At 40.6% G+C, this 16,724-nt stretch overlaps 1 protein-coding gene across 1 annotated transcript in view; it reads right to left on the bottom strand.

Moving 5' to 3' along the window:
* The window catches only part of LOC109932738 (protein quaking-like), a 464,330-nt gene that overhangs the window by 19,566 nt on the left and 428,040 nt on the right, over positions 1 to 16,724 (bottom strand). The window contains exons 6-7 of the mRNA XM_048600943.1: positions 10,302 to 10,389; positions 5,389 to 5,661 (exon numbers count right to left, since the gene is read on the bottom strand). Of these exons, the coding sequence (XP_048456900.1) occupies positions 5,389 to 5,661; positions 10,302 to 10,389 (361 nt within the window). The remainder of the gene's footprint in view (positions 1 to 5,388; positions 5,662 to 10,301; positions 10,390 to 16,724) is intronic.

Raw genomic sequence — 16,724 nt, 5'->3', positions numbered from 1 at the left:
CAAATATGGCCTTAATGTCAAGGGCTGTCAGTCTCACCTCACCCCTGGCATTCAGTGCTTTTGTCCATGTTTGGACTAAGGCTGTAATAAAGTCAGTTGCTGAGTGGCCCTGTTGGAACCCAAAATGAGTATCCAAGAGCAGATAACTGCTAAACAAGAGTTGCTTAATGGCACTGTTGATGACACCTTCCTTCACTTTACTGATGATTGAGAATAGACAGATGGGCAGTAAAATGGCCATGTTGGCTTTGTCCTGCTTTTGTGTAAGGGGCATACCTTGGCAATTTTCCACATTATCAGGTAGATGCTAATGTTGTGACTGTTCTGGGACAGCTTGTCTAGGGGTGCAACAAGTTCTGGAATACATCTTCAGTACGACTGCCACCATTTCTGCTGGATTTGTCCTGTTGATTTAACAGGACGTACCCAGTGATGGTGCTGTCTGGAACATTTCTGTGTAAGATACGATTCCATGATTATGACCAGGTAGGCTGCTGCTTGACTAATCTGAGAGACAGCTCTCCTAATTTTGGCAACTGCATTCAGTAGTGTTGCCTCTAATTTTCCTACCAGGTGCACGGATCTCTGAGACCATGCACAGCAGTACATTCTGGACACCAATTACCATGCTTGGAACATTGGAGTGGCTGTGCACATCCAGGTTCATTGCTTTTCTCTTTACGTGCAGTTGATACAACTGAATGGCTCACTAGGTATTTCACAGGACAGTTAAGAATCAACTACATCACTGAGAGTCTGGACTGATAAGTAGGCAAGACTAGGTAAGGACAGAAGTTTCCTTCCCAAAAGGACATCAGTGAACCATATGCCATGATGGGATTTGAACCCAGGCTCTCAGGACATTACCTGGGTCTCTGGATTGCTACCTGAGACTATACCATAGGCCATCACCTACCCTAAAATGCTGAAAAACAGTCAACACCTATAGGCAGAAGGTCAATTTTTTTCAGCATTTTCCTGTTAGTAAAACAGCCTGTTGGCTTTGTCCTTTATCTTAAATGATCTTCTGTGATGCTAACAAATACATTCAGATATGCTTTGTCACGATAAATAGAAAATACTTTTCTTTTATATAATTACTACTGCAAAAACCTGTCAATAAAAAATGTGCTACTTTAATAATGAGAGAAAAAGATTACATCCACCAAAATTTAATTAATACCATATACAATCTTTACCATTTTTGTGGGAACTGCACCACAACAACATAGCAAATTTAATAATAGTTGACTCAAAGAGGCTTCAGGAATATAAGAACAAGACAAAGCCATTCCACCCATAGGGTAGAATCTTACAGCAGTCTGAGCAATATGGGCTATAGGGAAATTTATGGCAGAATCAGACCGTAATGGTTTGGTGAGGTCCACCTGGACATTGGGAGAATCTCGTTCCACTTCTAACACGTTTTTAAAACGGTACGTTGAGTTTGTTAGACAGTGGCAAGTTGCCAATTACGGGAGATTATTCTTGTTGAATACCTCGTTAATGGCCCAACTCACCTTATTAATATCAGCTTCCTATCTTACCAAGCTAGACAAGGAAACTGGAAGGAGTGCCTGATGAATTCAGCTAATCACTTGCTTTGAAGGGCCTCCATATTGGACACTGGGCATGAACATCCCCGGGCACGTTCCATGGGCACTGGTCATGTACACACCCATGACCTCGAACAACTCACACTGCCCATCTCCCAACCCCTTAAAGGACATTTCTGCATTTAATGCTGCACCAACAACTATCAATGTGATGCTGCAGCAAGGACACGGACCCAGCTCATGTACTTGCCCAGGCTGCATCTCTGGACTCTTCGCAAGCTGTCATGGTGCTCAGTCACTTTGAGCCTACCTGAATGCTCACAGCATTTCTACCTTGCATTGTTTTTAGCACTTTCATCCTCAGCCAGAGATACCAGGCTCAGATTACTTCTAAATAAAAATGAAAAGAACTGCAGACACTGGAAATCAGAGACAAAAACAGAAATTGCTGAAAAAGCTCAGCAGGTCTGACAGCATCTGTGGAGAGAAATCAATCAACATTTCAGGTCCAGTGACCCTTCCACGGAACCATCAGTTCTCACGAAGTGTCACTGGACCCAAAACATTAATTCTAATTTCTCTCCACAGATGCTGCCAGATCTGCTGAGCTTTTCCGGCAAATTCTGTTTTTGTTTCAGATTACATCTATCTTGTCTTACCGCTTAGCACAGACACAAAGGTGGGAAGCTTGTCATGGTTGTCAGCATGCCCCAGTCAAGTCAAGGGGGATAGCCTTCACTCAGGTGGTTCAAGAACAGCCTCTTAACTGACTAATCCAGTGGCTAGAATGCAGTCAGATGAATAGTCAGGATCCTCCCAAAAAAAGGGGTGAGAAGTCAAATGCTGGGCAGCCCATTACCTATCTTGACTCTTTCTGCCTTATTGTGGGCTACTTTCCTCCTGGAATGAGACAGGGACAGGTATTAAGGAAGATGAAAGTAAGTGGTTGTTTCAGAGATAGTAGGAACTGCAGATGCCGGAGAATCTGAGATAACAAGGTGTAGAGCTGGATGAACACAGCAGGCCAAGCAGCATCAGAGGAGCAGGAAAGCTGACGTTTCGGGCCTAGACCCTTCTTCAGAAACCTCTCTGAAGGGTCTAGGCCCGAAATGTCAGCCTTCATGCTCCTCTGATGCTGTTTGGCCTGCTGTGTGGCCTGCTGTGTTCATCCAGCTCTACACCTTGTTATCTCATGAAAGTAGGTGGCACAGCTGTTATTTTTGTTTCAAGCAGGAGGTGTCCTGAGCAAGTCATTAGGTATCATAGAAAGCATGCAGGGTGTCAGGGTTGCAATGAAGGAAGATTAATGAGAGTGGTGAATATGAACATTAGTGGGAGATGGGTACAGTAACACAGATATAGTAGGCGTGAGGTATCAGAGAAAACATGGTGGCACATACGCTGGCAGAGTAGAAAAGGTCATTGTTCTCCAGACAGCACAGAGATCTTTAACACAATTGGCAACCTCAGACCAAGCTGGCATGGTCTAGTGCTATGGCCTCCTCTGCTGGTTCTGTGGAAACAGGCAGTCTGACATCTGCAGCATCCCATTCAGCAGGACATCCAGGTTCATGCCTACAAGATGGACTGACAATTTCCCCATCTGCCATATCCAGGGAAAATGTCAGGAACTGTTCAGCATAACTCTGGATTGACAGCGCTTGTCCATGTATACAATGGGCTTTTAAAGATGGTGTTATTGCAAGGAATGCTGGTTATTTATGGGATATCTGCTGAGTGGCAAGTTGTCTTTAGAATGGTACATGGCAAAATGGGGCAGAAACCAGGCAAGAGGTACCCCCAGGCAGATAGTTAATGAGGTGAGTTTGATAGGATACGTTAAGTAAACTTGTCAGGCCCCTTGGCGGAAATCCCTCCAGAAAACCTGATGCAACTCAGACTTACTTAAGAAAACAACATAAGATTCAGACCCCGCAATTCGTTCTGTATCTTCAATTAACTATATCTACTTGTATTAATGTTTTAACTTTTAATCGTTTTCATAATGTGTCACTAAAATCCATCATAAATTTTTGAGACTTTCTATTGACCTGGCTTAAACAGCATTTTGGAAGATGGAATTCCAGTTTATTACTAGCTTTTGTGTCAAGAAATTCTTGACATTTTTCATGGAACCATCTTTCAAATTTAAAACAAAAACAGAAATTGCTGGAAAAACTCAGCAGGTCTGGCTGCATCTATGGAGAGAAAGCAAAGTTAACATTTCAGGTCCAGTGACCCTTCTTCAAATTTAAATTTGTGTCCACTTATTTTGGAGTTCCTCAGCAGAGGAATTCTCTCTATCCTATCATTCTTCTGTCGAAAACATGATGTACTATAAAACCTTTGTTTTCAAGTACAATGTTAAGATTGAAATGTTAAATTCTATGGTAGGATTTAAGTGAATAATGGTGAAATTGAAAGAAGGGGATTATTTATATAGAAGGTTGAAACAAATATATAGCTCCCCATACCCACCCAGTCCCAACACTGTATGTCTCATCAGGTAACCAAAACAGGCTTGAAATAAACATAGTCAACTACAGCAAATTTTGTTTTAACTGACACCTTATGAACTAGCACTCTCAACAAACTGGCAAAAACTATATTCTTCAAATGGCGGAAGTTTACTGTGTTATCACGATCTCTGCGATGTCTAAGTAGTCAGTTGAGGGTGCGAGTGAGAAGGCTCACTGCCAGTAAGTTTTATTTAATGCAAAGTTGATCTATGCTGTAAATAAAGCATGACAGTGATGTGTACACCCCCTGCATTATGTTTCTAGTACTTAGTGTGCAATTTTATGTGGACCTTTTGATTAGCCAGAATATTTGATCAATCGCCATACTCCTGGTCCCACAGACGCTGGTTAATAAAAAGTGCTGCCGTCATTTTTCCATGATGTGGAAGTGTCAGTGTTGGACTGGGGTGGACAAAGTCAGAAGTCACATGACACCAGATTTTAGTCTAACAGGTTTATTTGAAATCACACAAGCTTTTGGAGCACAGCCCCTTAATAAGGTGCAGTGCATTTGTTATTTTTCCCAAATATAAAAACATATAGTGCTGGGGAACCTCAACAGGTCTGGCAGCAACCGGGAGATAGAAACAACGCTAATATTTCAATTTTAATACGACTCTTCTTTGGAACTTCAGTTCTCTAGACCTGTTGAATTTCTCCAGGCACCTTCTGTAATTATTTCAGATCTCCAGTATCCTTAGCAGTTTGCTTTTGCCTTCCTTGAAAATCAGCTATTTTTATTTTTTTGCATGTTTCCTCATATTTGCGACTTGCCATTTTTTTGCAATTTTATTGCTGGAGCAATAAAAAAAATCCACATGAGCTCTAATTCTCTTGTAATGTTAACTATACAAAAACAATTGAAACAGCATGACACATACAGCTTACCAGTGTTTTCAAAAGGCAATACCTTATTGGTAACTAATGGCATTAAGGTCTGTTGGAATACATCAATTGCAGGAAGATGTAACTGCCGAAATATATTTTGTTATGATTATGAGCACACACTTAAGTCTCAGCTTAATGCACAGATAATTGCATACTGACTTTATTTATTATTGATGCTTTACTTCTAGCAGAAGCTTAAATACTTCTGAAGTTTAAATTATGGATTTTCCAAGAGTGCTGTAAAGAACTCAAGATCCTCATCAGATGTTACACTATCATTTCAAACGGCTAATTCAAATAGGCTTGTACACTTCAACGAATTAAAAGTCAGGCTTCAGTAAAACTAAATGAGCCTTAACCGGCTCAAACAGTGTACCAGGATGTAAACATGAAGTGGAACAATCATGCTTGAAAAGTTTCCTTACCTAATACACCACTAGGCTCAATGGGATACTCCAGGATGGAAGTAGCTGGTGCCAGTGTGTAAGGATAGTCGTAAGGAGTATAGATTAGACTGGCTTCAGGTGCAGGAGGCACTATCGTAGTTGGGTGAGGCGATCCATTAGGCATTACTGTTGCTGTTTGTATTTGCCTAATTAGAGGCATAATAGTTGGACCAGCTGGTGTCGGGGCTCTCAAGGCAGCTGGTGGTAGAACCGACGTGGGCCCTGTAATGATCCGTGGTGCTTGGGCTGTTGCTGCAAGAGAAAAGGCAAGGGCAGCTACAGTAAGCAAAGGAAATTCATAGTGAAGGTGCGGACAGAACAGTGTGTATCAGGAAAAGGAAAAGTTGGAAATGGAGAAAAGCCAAAAAAGCAGGTGGAATGAAAGAAAAATGAAGAAGAAATAATTAGTACAAGCTGTGATAATTTGCAATGCTAAAGCACATTTTTAACCAAAGTGTAAACCAACTTTCAATTAAACTCAACTAAAAATGGGAACTGAAAAACTCAAAATCCAGTTGGTCATAAAGGTAAGCAGAGGATAAACACATTAGAGTTACATCTTATAATAGAATCATGGAGTCATACAGTATGGAAATGAACCCTTCGGTCCAACTAGTCCAAGCCAACCATCTTCCCAAACTAAACTAGTCCCACCTGCCTGTGCTTGGCCCATATCCCTGCAACCCTTTCCTATTCATGTACTTATCCAAAAGTTTTTTTTAAAACATTGTAACTGTAGCTGCATTCACCACTTCCTCTGGTAGTTCATTCCACACACGAACCGCTCACTGTGCAAAAAAAGTTGTCCCTCATGTCCTTTTTAAATTTTTCTCTTCTTACCTTAAAAATATGCCCCCTAGTTTTGAACTCCCCCACCTCAGGGAAAAGACCTTTGCCATTTACCTTATCTATGGTCCTCATGATTTTATAAACTATATGGTCATCCGTCAACCTCCTACGCTCCAGTAATAAAAGTTCCAGCCTGTCCAGCCTCTCCTTACAACTCAAATCCTCCATTCCTGGCAACATCTTGGCAAATCTTTTCTGAACTCTCTCCAGTTTAATAATACCCTTCCTATATGGGGCAACCAGAACTGCACTCAGTACTCCAGAAGAGGCCTCACCAAATCCTGTACAACCTCAACGTGATGTTCCAACTCCTATACTCAAAGGTCTGAGCAATGAAGGCAAAAGTGCTAAATGCCTTCTTAACCACTCTGTCTACCTGAGATGCAAATTTCAACGAACCCCTAGGTCTCTCTGTTCTACAAAACTACCCAGGGCCTTACCGTTAATTTTATAAGTCCTGCCCTTGTTTGTTTTACCAAAATGCAATACCTCGCATGTATCCAAATTAAACTCCATCTGCCACTCGTCAGCCTATTGACACAATTGATCAAGATCTCTTTGTAATATTTGATAACCTTCTTCACTGTGCATTATATCACCAATTTTGGTGTCATCCACAAACTTAATAACCATGACTCCTATACTCTTATCTAAATCATTTATAAGAAAGACAAACAAAAGTGGACCTAGTACCCATCCCTGTGGAATACCGCTGGTCACAGGCTTCCAGTCCAAAACAACTCTCCATCACCACCGTCTGTGTCCTACCGTAAAGCCAATTTTATATCCAATCAGCAAGCTCACCCCGAATCCCATGTAGTCTAACGTTACTAATTAGTCTACCATGCGGAACCTTATCAAAGGCTTTACTAAAGGCGAAGTAAACAACATCTACTGCTCTGCCCTCATCAATGTTTTTGGTTACTTCATCAAAAACTCAATCAAGTTTGTGAGACACGATTTCCATCACACAAAACTATGCTGACTAACCCTAATCATTTCCTGTCTCCCCAAATGCATGTAAATCCTATATTTCAGAATCACCTCCAACAACTTACCCACCACCGATGTTAGACTCACAGGTCTATAGCTCCCAGGCTTCTGTTTATAGCCTTAAACAATGTATAATGAAGTTCAGCTTCTAATGCAATACTCTAAAAGTTCTTGTGGCACAGTGGTAATGTCCCTAGCTCTGGGCTAGAGGACCTAGGTTCCAGGCCCATCTGCTTTACAGTTGTGATATAACATGTTTGAACAAGTTGGTTGAAAATATGTATATGGCAATTTTTATTTTCTCCAGGTAAACTACTGAGGCTTTTCATAATTCAGAAGTCAAAAGCCAATATTTCATTAACAGCATTTTTACATATGTACATTGTCTGTCCCACCATTCTTTCCATCCTCACGCTACTATATGAGCTCTATGTGGCGCTCCAGCTGATATTTACCTCTTAACCATAATGTAAAATGGTTGCCACATTTCCTCCATTACCAACAGTGATGACATTTTGAAAGTATTTAATTGGTTGCAAAGTGATTTAGGAAGCTCTGACATTGTGATAGACCTTAAATGCAATTCTTTTTAAATTGAGTAGTACGTAAGGATGTTATTGTCCAATGCATTTTCCATTAATATCCGTATTTCTGGTGTTATAGCAAAATATTTAAAATATCATTGGAGTGACTGCCTAGTGAATCAGACATGGTATAGAATTTGATTCCCTCCAGTAAAGAGCTAGTGCGCACACACAATGGCCTGAATAGCCCTCTTTTTGTTTTGCCAGCATCCATGGGTCTGTAAACTCTTATAGTAAAGATGCTTAATAATGTGAGCAGCCCTATTAAAATTGAAACGGAGTGCACTCTCCCTGAGGTAGGCCAGTTACTAATCAGAAATCATTGTAAAGGTGTTTGATTGCATTTTCCATTAAACATCAAATTCCTAAACACTTTGGATTTTATTCAATCAGTACATTTTTATATCAATAGTGAGCAGATAAAAGTGAATCAAACTGTCAATGACTTGAAGCTAATTATATTGCATCATCCTTTTAAAGCCAGTGAACAAATGATGCTCTATGGAGCACTGCACTCTGGCCAAACCTAACATTTAGACCATATGAATTCTACGTGCTATTCACTAACGCTTTAAAGCGCTGAAATCCAAGAGACAAATTTGGTGTGGGTATGTGTGGGACTGTGGGTGTGTGGGGGGGGGAAGGTGTGTGTGTAGGGTAAGGTGTGTGTGTAGGGGAGAGTGTGCGCGTGTGGAGGGGGTGGAGTAGGGCATGTGTGGTGGGGTGGGGCATGTGTGGTGGGGTGGGGCGTGTGTGTGGTGGGGAGTGTGTGTATGTGTGTGTGTGGGGGTGGTCTGTGTGTGTGTTGGGGGGTGTGGTTCTGTATGTGTGTGTGTGCGTGAGGGGTGGTTCTGTGTGTGTGGGGGCGTGGTTTTGTGTGGGGGGGGGGGGGTGTGGGGTGGGGTGAAGAGATGGCAAGCAAAGAAGTTGCTAATTTCCAACTGGGACATTTTATTTATATGGTAAATAAGGCACGTTACGATAGTATATTTTGGAAAAGATTTCCAGACACTGGGGAACTTTTACAAAAAATATTCCAGCCATAGAAATGAAGAACAAGGAAAATTGCCCATGCAATTGCAGGTCAGTCATGAAGTCGAGAGGTTCAGATAGTTTGTATGTATACGTGGGTCAACCCCAAAATACAGATCTGCTAAAAAGGACAGAAGCTGGCATCTGCCTCTGTGTGTAAAGACTGCCTTTCTGGAGCAGGAATACATAAATTAACCCAAATTAATATGAATATCTAGGAGCAATTATAAAGTGACAATCCTATCAATAATATTATGTGAAATTAAAATGCAACAAAAAACCCTAAAAATATTAATTTGAATCCCAGATGTTCACTTTACTGAGCCTCCAAACACTTATTTATAATGTATTATTTCAATTTTATGTCAATATATCCTCCTGCTTTTGGTCTGTCTTTGAGCTAATGGCAATTTTAAAATGGAAGACACCCAGATTCCCTCTGATTTGATATTTAATGCCACTTGAAGGGAATTAATAATGCTGGACTAGTGCACATTATAACCCATCGATGAGCATTATTTGCCCATTAAAAAGCAATTCAGTGTTGAGCCTTTTTCCTTCAACAATCAGGCCAAAAATCAACAAGTGAATTCCTGCAGAAAACAATAAAAATTCACATTAGTAGGAGAGTTATGCAATGTCATGTCATGAACACTCTGTCCTAAGGCAGGTCCTTGGCTCAGTGTGCACTGGTGCTTCAACTTGAGCCCATTACTTTGCAGTTTTTCTCGTGCTTTGAAATTGCTTTCAACTCTCAAGAGGCAGAGTAAGCAGGCCTAGACAATCTCAGCTGGAACAGGAATCAAACTTGTGCTGTTGCCGTTCTTCTGAACTAAACTCTAGCCATTCAGTCAACTGAGCTAACCTCAGTTTAGAATGAGCATGTGTATTTTTCTGTGACAGCCCAAGCAAAAGGATCAAATCTGTGCATGTAGTACCAGCAGATGCTCAGTGTTACTTGATACTATCCATTTGATAAATGCAACAAACTTTGCTTGTTCATTTCATAAGTTGATCAAATTGTCAGAAAATAACTTTGAAATTCTGTGGTCGGGAACCACTTTTATTTGCCAGTTGGTTACTTATTTCAGGGAGCAAATAACAGTTTTGTAGGCTAGTCTTTTCCAGATTCATTTTTGTTTTGAGATTCAGCACCTTTCTGTGCATTCCCTGTAATGGGAGTGGTAAGGAAGGCTGGACCTTTTATATTTGAAGCTGGGGAAATCTGCATTTGGCTGATTCTGCTGAGTTAAAGCTTATGGAAGAATGAATCTGTTGTAACATAGTTAACATTTTTTACAGGTTTTCTTCTCCTCTAGGTATTCAATACGAAAATCACCAGCCTCAAGGTTTTGCTGGGTTTGTCTAAAAGTTAAATATTCTACAAATTATGCAATATTCATACTAGGGCCTAGAAACCCAACATATCCTTACGTGATTTGATGTTGGCATCTCTATAAGTACCGTTCAGTATCGCTAATTCCATCAGCTGCATCTTCTTAAGGTTATCTTCTCCTTCTGCCTGGAAGACACAATTTTTAAAAATACCTTTATTTTCAATGTTGAACCATATTGAAGACTTTGGATCAAGACAGTCCAGATGTATAAATTGCTTACAAATATACAAATGACAGAAACTTGCTCCAAAGTATCATTGTATTTTCTTTTTATTATTAAAATTAATAAGTTATAACTGTCAAGTATCTGTTTCCGAGTGAAATGATAGATAGATGATCCATCCAGACAATCAAGTGATACAATATATAACATAGGCAGAATCTTGTGGAGGTGAGGGAGGCCTTAGGCATCAGCTGGAGAACTCACAAGACCCATGGCAAGATGTCCTGCTGAATCTTTAACCACTTGGCACTTGACAGGCCAGTGACTGTCTCCTCACAGGATCAAGGGCCAATCAGAGGCTGGCAGACCTATACTCAAGAGCACTACTACGGAGGTGTTCACTGTTGCTGGTACATTCTCCGCCTAAACCTCAGATCAAGGGGTGACCCATGTAGATGTTGCTGAGCTGGCTGTTATGGGCGGATATCTCTCCAAGGCCGAGACCTGTGGTTGTCAATTGTCCACTTAAGGGCCTTAATTGGTACTAGATAGGAAGGTTAGCCAAATGCCTTGCCACCCAGAACGTGATTGCTGAGCTCTCCAAGACTAACCCATGTGATTATTTGTCTTTCCCACCATCTGCCCTGCCATTTCTAGGAAGGGGAAAACTCTGCATTGTTTGCAGATTCTCAAAGGATTTGGTGAAAAATTAGACCAGTAATGATGAATCACAAACTGATTATGCTGTAGGTGGCTATGCAGACCATTGTGTCTGCATTAGCTCTTTGAGTATTTTAACAAAATGCCTTTTCCCCTCAACTCTGCATATTGTTTCTCTTTAAATAATTATGCATTACCCTATTGAATGACTCAATTGAACCCGCTGGCCACGAAACGTCCCTTCTAGTAGTGCATCCTGTGTGCCAACTACTAACTGTATTTTCACCTTGCATTTGTTTCTTTTGCAAAACACTTCAAAATTATGAGTGGGAACAGGTTTTCCTAATCCAATCTGTCTAGATGCATCATAATTTTGAAAACTTTTTATCAAATCTCCTCAAACTTCTTATCTCCAAGGAAAACAGTCTCAACTTCTTTAATCTTTCCTTGTAAGTGAAACGCTTCATTCCTGGAACCATTCCTGTAAACTTTTCTGTAAACTTTTCTGCACTCTCATCAACGCATTCACATCCTTCTGAAAGTGTGGCACCCAGAACTATAGACAATATTCTGGCTGAAGTCTAATCAATGTCTTATAGAACTTCATCATAACTTCCCTGGTCTTGTACTGCATGGTTCTATTTGAGTCCTAGAATGCCATATGCTTTACGAACAACTCTCTCTACCAATTATGCCACCTTTAATGACTCTCTGCTCCTGTACAACCTTTAGAATAGTACCCTTTTCTTTATACTGTCTTTCCAATTTTGTTTTATCAATGTGCATCACCTCACATTTCTCTGTACTGAATTTCATCTGTCACCTACCTGCCCACTCAATCAACATGTCAATATCCTTTTGATGTTCCACACGGTCTTCCTCATCTTACAATTGCCTCTTTTTCTTTTTTGGTTGGCAAATGTTGACATTGTCATCTCTGCATCAAGATCTAAATCATTTATATATATCAGGAAAAACAGGGTCCCAATCCTGATTCCTGGGAATTTCCACGACAAGCCTTCTTACAACCCAAGTACCTATTAATCATTGCTCTGTTTCCTAAATTCAGCTAGTTTTGTATCCATATAGCTACAGTTGCTTTTATGTCATGACTTATAACTTTCCTCACAAGTCCCTTATGTTGCACTGTATCGAATGCATTTTGGAAGTCCATGTACATCATATCAACAGCCTTCCTTTCATCAGCCCTCTTTGTTATAAACCAACTTTCCAGTAAAAACACTTGAAATCCCTGGCCCTACACTCATCCCTGGAAAAAGGACACCTATGACAGACTCCTATTTACTGACTCTAGCTCCACCTTCAACATCATAATTCAAAGCAAACCCATCTCCAAACTCAGATACCTAGGACACTGCTTCTCCCTCTGCAACTGGATCCTCGGCTTCCTGACCCACAGGCCACAATCAGAAAAGATAGACGACAACACCATCTCCACAATACTCCTCAATACTGGGGCTCCGCAAGGCTCCGTACTCAGCCCCCTACTGTACTCCATATACACTCATGACAGTGTGGCCAAATTCAGCTCTAATTCCATTTACAAATTTGCTGATGACACCACCATAGAGGGACCAATATCAGACAACAACAAGACAGAATATAGGAAAGAGATAGCAAGAATAGTGGCATAGGATTAAAAAAAATCTCTCCCTCAACGTCAGCAAGGCAAAGGACCTGGTCGTTGACCTCAGAAAGTGGACTGAAGAACACACCACTGTCTGTATCAGTGGTGCTGAGGTGGAGGTGGTCAAGACCTTCAAGTTCCGAGGAGTACATATCACCAATCTGTCCTGGTTCATTCACGTCGTCACTACAGTCAAGAAAGCACACCAACGTCTCTACTTCCTCAGAAAGCTAAAGAAATTCAGCATGTCCACAATGACTATCACCAATCTTTATGGATGCACCATCGAAATCATCCTATCCAGATGCATCACAGCTTGTTTTGGCAACTGCTGTGCCCAAGACCACAAGAAATTACAGAGTTATGAACGCAGCTCAGTCTATCACGAAAACCAGCCTTCCTTCCATTTACTCCACCTACACCTCCCGCTGCCTCAGGAAAGTTGCCAACATAATCAAAGGCCCCTCCCATTCCAGTTATACACTCTTCTACCCTCATACATCAGGCAGAAGATACAGAAGTTTGAAAACATATATCAACAGATTTGAGAACAGTTTCTTCCCCGCTGTTATCAGACTAATGAATGGACCTCTCAAATATTAGAGTTGATTTTTCTGTGCACCTACATTCTGCATTCTGTTCTATTACACTGATGTACTTATGTAAGGTATGATTTGTCTGGATAGCATGCAAAACAATACTTTTCATTGTATCTTGGTACAAGTGACCATGAAAATCAAATCAAAAATCAAATTTAACCAAACAGAACTTTAATATTAATGATAAGCAATATGACAATATATTGAGCAAGATTTCAGGTATGTTTAGCAATTCAATGGATAGATTTTTTACCCCTGTATTATTATAGATTGAAGATCTTCAAGCTAATTTAGAAAAAGCAATTAACTTAAAACAGTTATAATGGTCATTGGCTATTTATTTTCAGGTGCCTTGTTTGCCATCACATGTCAAATCATTGGCATAGCCATCCTCCCAGGGGACTGACTTTACTTTTAAGTTGACTGCATGACATGCATAAAAGGATTGTGGTGACCAAACTCTTTTGATTATTCTTGTACAAGAATTGGGTGCTGCATTTCCTATATTACAACAGAGACGACCCTTTCAAAGTAATTCGTTTGAGCTTTGGCACATTTTGAAGCTATGGAAGACAAGCTTTTTTTTCACAGTAGAGATTGAAGTGGGAGAATCAGATTGTTCTTCCAGTCATTACAGTGCATTGTCCTTCTCTAAATGAGCATTGAGATCTGTGAACTAAGTTTAGAGTTTATCTTGCAGTTACTCGATCATTTGTAGCCAACATGTACAAAAACTCTCTTCATCTGATTCAGTAAAAACTTTTCACTTGATGAGACAATTAGTCATAAATGGCAAGCTTGCAGTTCTATCCTGGGTCTTTGTTTCATTGTTCGCTGATGTCTGTACCAATACTACCAATACTATGAGAGACAACAAGGTGCAGGGCTGGATGAACACAGCAGGCCAAGCAGCATCATAGGAGCAGAGAGGCTGACGTTTCGGGCCTAGACCCTTCATCAGAAAAGGGGGAGGGGAAGGGGGTTTTGAAATAAATAGGGAGAGAGTGGGAGGCGGATAGAAGAGGGATAGAGGAGAGGATAGGTGGAGAGGAAACAAACAGGTCGAAGAGGCGGGTATGGAGCCAGTAAAGGTGAGTGTAGGTAGGGAGTTAGGAAGGGGATAGGTCAGTCCAGGGAGGACGGACAGGTCAAGGGGGCGGGATGAGGTTGGTCGGTAGGAGATGGAGGTGCGGCTTGAGGTGGGAGGAGGGGATAGGTGGGAGAAAGAACAGGTTAGGGAGGCAGGGACGAGCTGGACTGGTTTTGGGATGCGGTAGTGGGAGGGGAGATTTTGAAACTTGTGAAATCCACATTGATACCATTGGGCTGCAGGGTTCCCAAGCGGAATATGAGTTGCTGTTCCTGCAACCTTCGGGTGGCATCGTTGTGGCACTGCAGGAGGCCCAGGATGGACATGTCGTCTGAGGAATGGGAGGGGGAGTTGAAATGGTTCGCTACCAATACTATCATTGACATTGGCCCCAGGCAAGGAAGGTTAAGGGAGAAGTGAGCACACCCAGTCTCAGCTGAGACAGTTTCATTGTCAATTGGCACAATGTTGGTCATCAATAAAGAATCATCATTTGAAGTAGGGTCCAGAGGACTATCTGAGGAATGGAACTGTTATAGGGAACAAACCATCAAGAAGTATAACAAAACACAAAGCATAGAATGGAACAGTAAAGTGTTTTCAAATATATACACACCTCTAAAAGAAAGAACGATTTGAATTACTTTGATGCCTATTGATGTTCAAGTTAAAATGGCTTGAGACTGATTTTATTGTGGATAAAGACAATATATTTAAAAAAAAACGACAGTTTCTGTTCGTTTAATCAGAGGAAAAAAAAAAGTAACTGTAATGTATTGTTGCCATATCTCACGTGTGGAGAAAAGATCAACATGTTCAAGAATCAAATACTTAGCTGCGCTGGTGGGTAGGAAAGAAAAAGGAAGGATAGCTATGTACACACAAGCAGTTTGCAATAACATTCTAGAAACCCTTGATACACACACGCAAGAATGGTCATGACTGCTAATATTCAGTTACACCCTCAGCATACAACTGTCGTAGCCCAGGTGCAATGTTCTGCAAGGGCAATAACACATTATAGTCATTTTTTTTCTGATATTTCATTACATTATAGAACCTTAGGGTCAGCCTACCATATAGCCTAAAGTAAGTTTCTATTGCAATAATGGATCTCGAGCTGCTTCAGTAGAATTGAGATTTTCACCAATTCATTTTGTAATTTAAACAAAAGTGTCCAAAAATATGCAGTGCCAGCCTAGCTGTTAAAGCAATTACTTCAAAAAATTGAAGGGATTATATAATTTGTCATCGTTGAATAAGAACATGTTAAGTTGTCTTGCAAGACATTACTAAATATTAGAAATACCCATCCATTGGGAAAGGGAGAAAAAAAACAAATTGAAAGTTGATTAAAGAGCTGTCAGTTACACACTAAAGGAGAAGTAAGAAACCATTTTCATGGAGAATTGTATTCAAAGCACCAAGTAAATTTTGCTATTAATTACGTTAAAAATGAATTTTGACAACAGCAGAAATACTTCACTCCTCCTTGCCCTCTGCTGCTTTAAAATAATTCTTCACGAGAATGCCTCCAGGGAAGATAAACTTCATTTATGAGGAAAGATTGGAGAAGTTGGGACTGTTTTCCTTGGAGAGGACAAGACTAAGTAAAAATTTGACAGATAATTTCAAAATCAAGAGGCATCTGGACAGAGTAGATAGGGAGAAACTGTTCCGATTTGCAATCAGATCAGCTACCAGCGGACCCAGTTTCAAAGTGCTTCGCAAAAGAAATTAATACAAGGTGAGAAATCTTTCTCACACAGTGAGTGGACTGGGTTTGGATGGCACTGCCTGAAAGAGAGGTGGAGGCAGGTTCAACTGAGGCATTCAACAGGGCACAGGATGATCATGTAAATAGAAAGACTGTGCCAGGTTACGAGGATAAGGGAGAAGATATGCACAAAGTTAAAATGCTCAGACAGCCTGTGCAGACACAATTGGTCAAATGGTTGCCTCTTTCTGCACTGTATCGGTTCTGTGAATTTCCATTTATACAGTAGGGTGACAAAAATCAACACTGGCAGCAATCTTCTTTGCAAATTGCTTGACTGAGTAAGAGGTAAAATCAAAGCAACTTAGAAAACTGCTGGACCTCAAAATTAAACAGAATATTGTGGCATCCAGCTAAACCATGATCCAGCATTCCAGTTAGTCAGCTTTCTAGTAGTCTGATACATTGCTGAACTGATCAGTCTAACATCAAACCATTTCAGACAGTGCTTCCAGGACCATAGCAGTAATTCTAAAATATATTAGGAAAGGTGACTGTTTTCACAAAGCTGTCATGGAGTACT

Source organism: Rhincodon typus, chromosome 9, assembly GCF_021869965.1.
Source record: "Rhincodon typus isolate 14 chromosome 9, sRhiTyp1.1, whole genome shotgun sequence".
In the NCBI taxonomy this organism is placed as follows: domain Eukaryota; kingdom Metazoa; phylum Chordata; class Chondrichthyes; order Orectolobiformes; family Rhincodontidae; genus Rhincodon; species Rhincodon typus.
The sequence above is the reverse complement of the archived record's forward strand: the minus strand, read 5'-3'. Positions and strand labels throughout refer to the sequence as shown.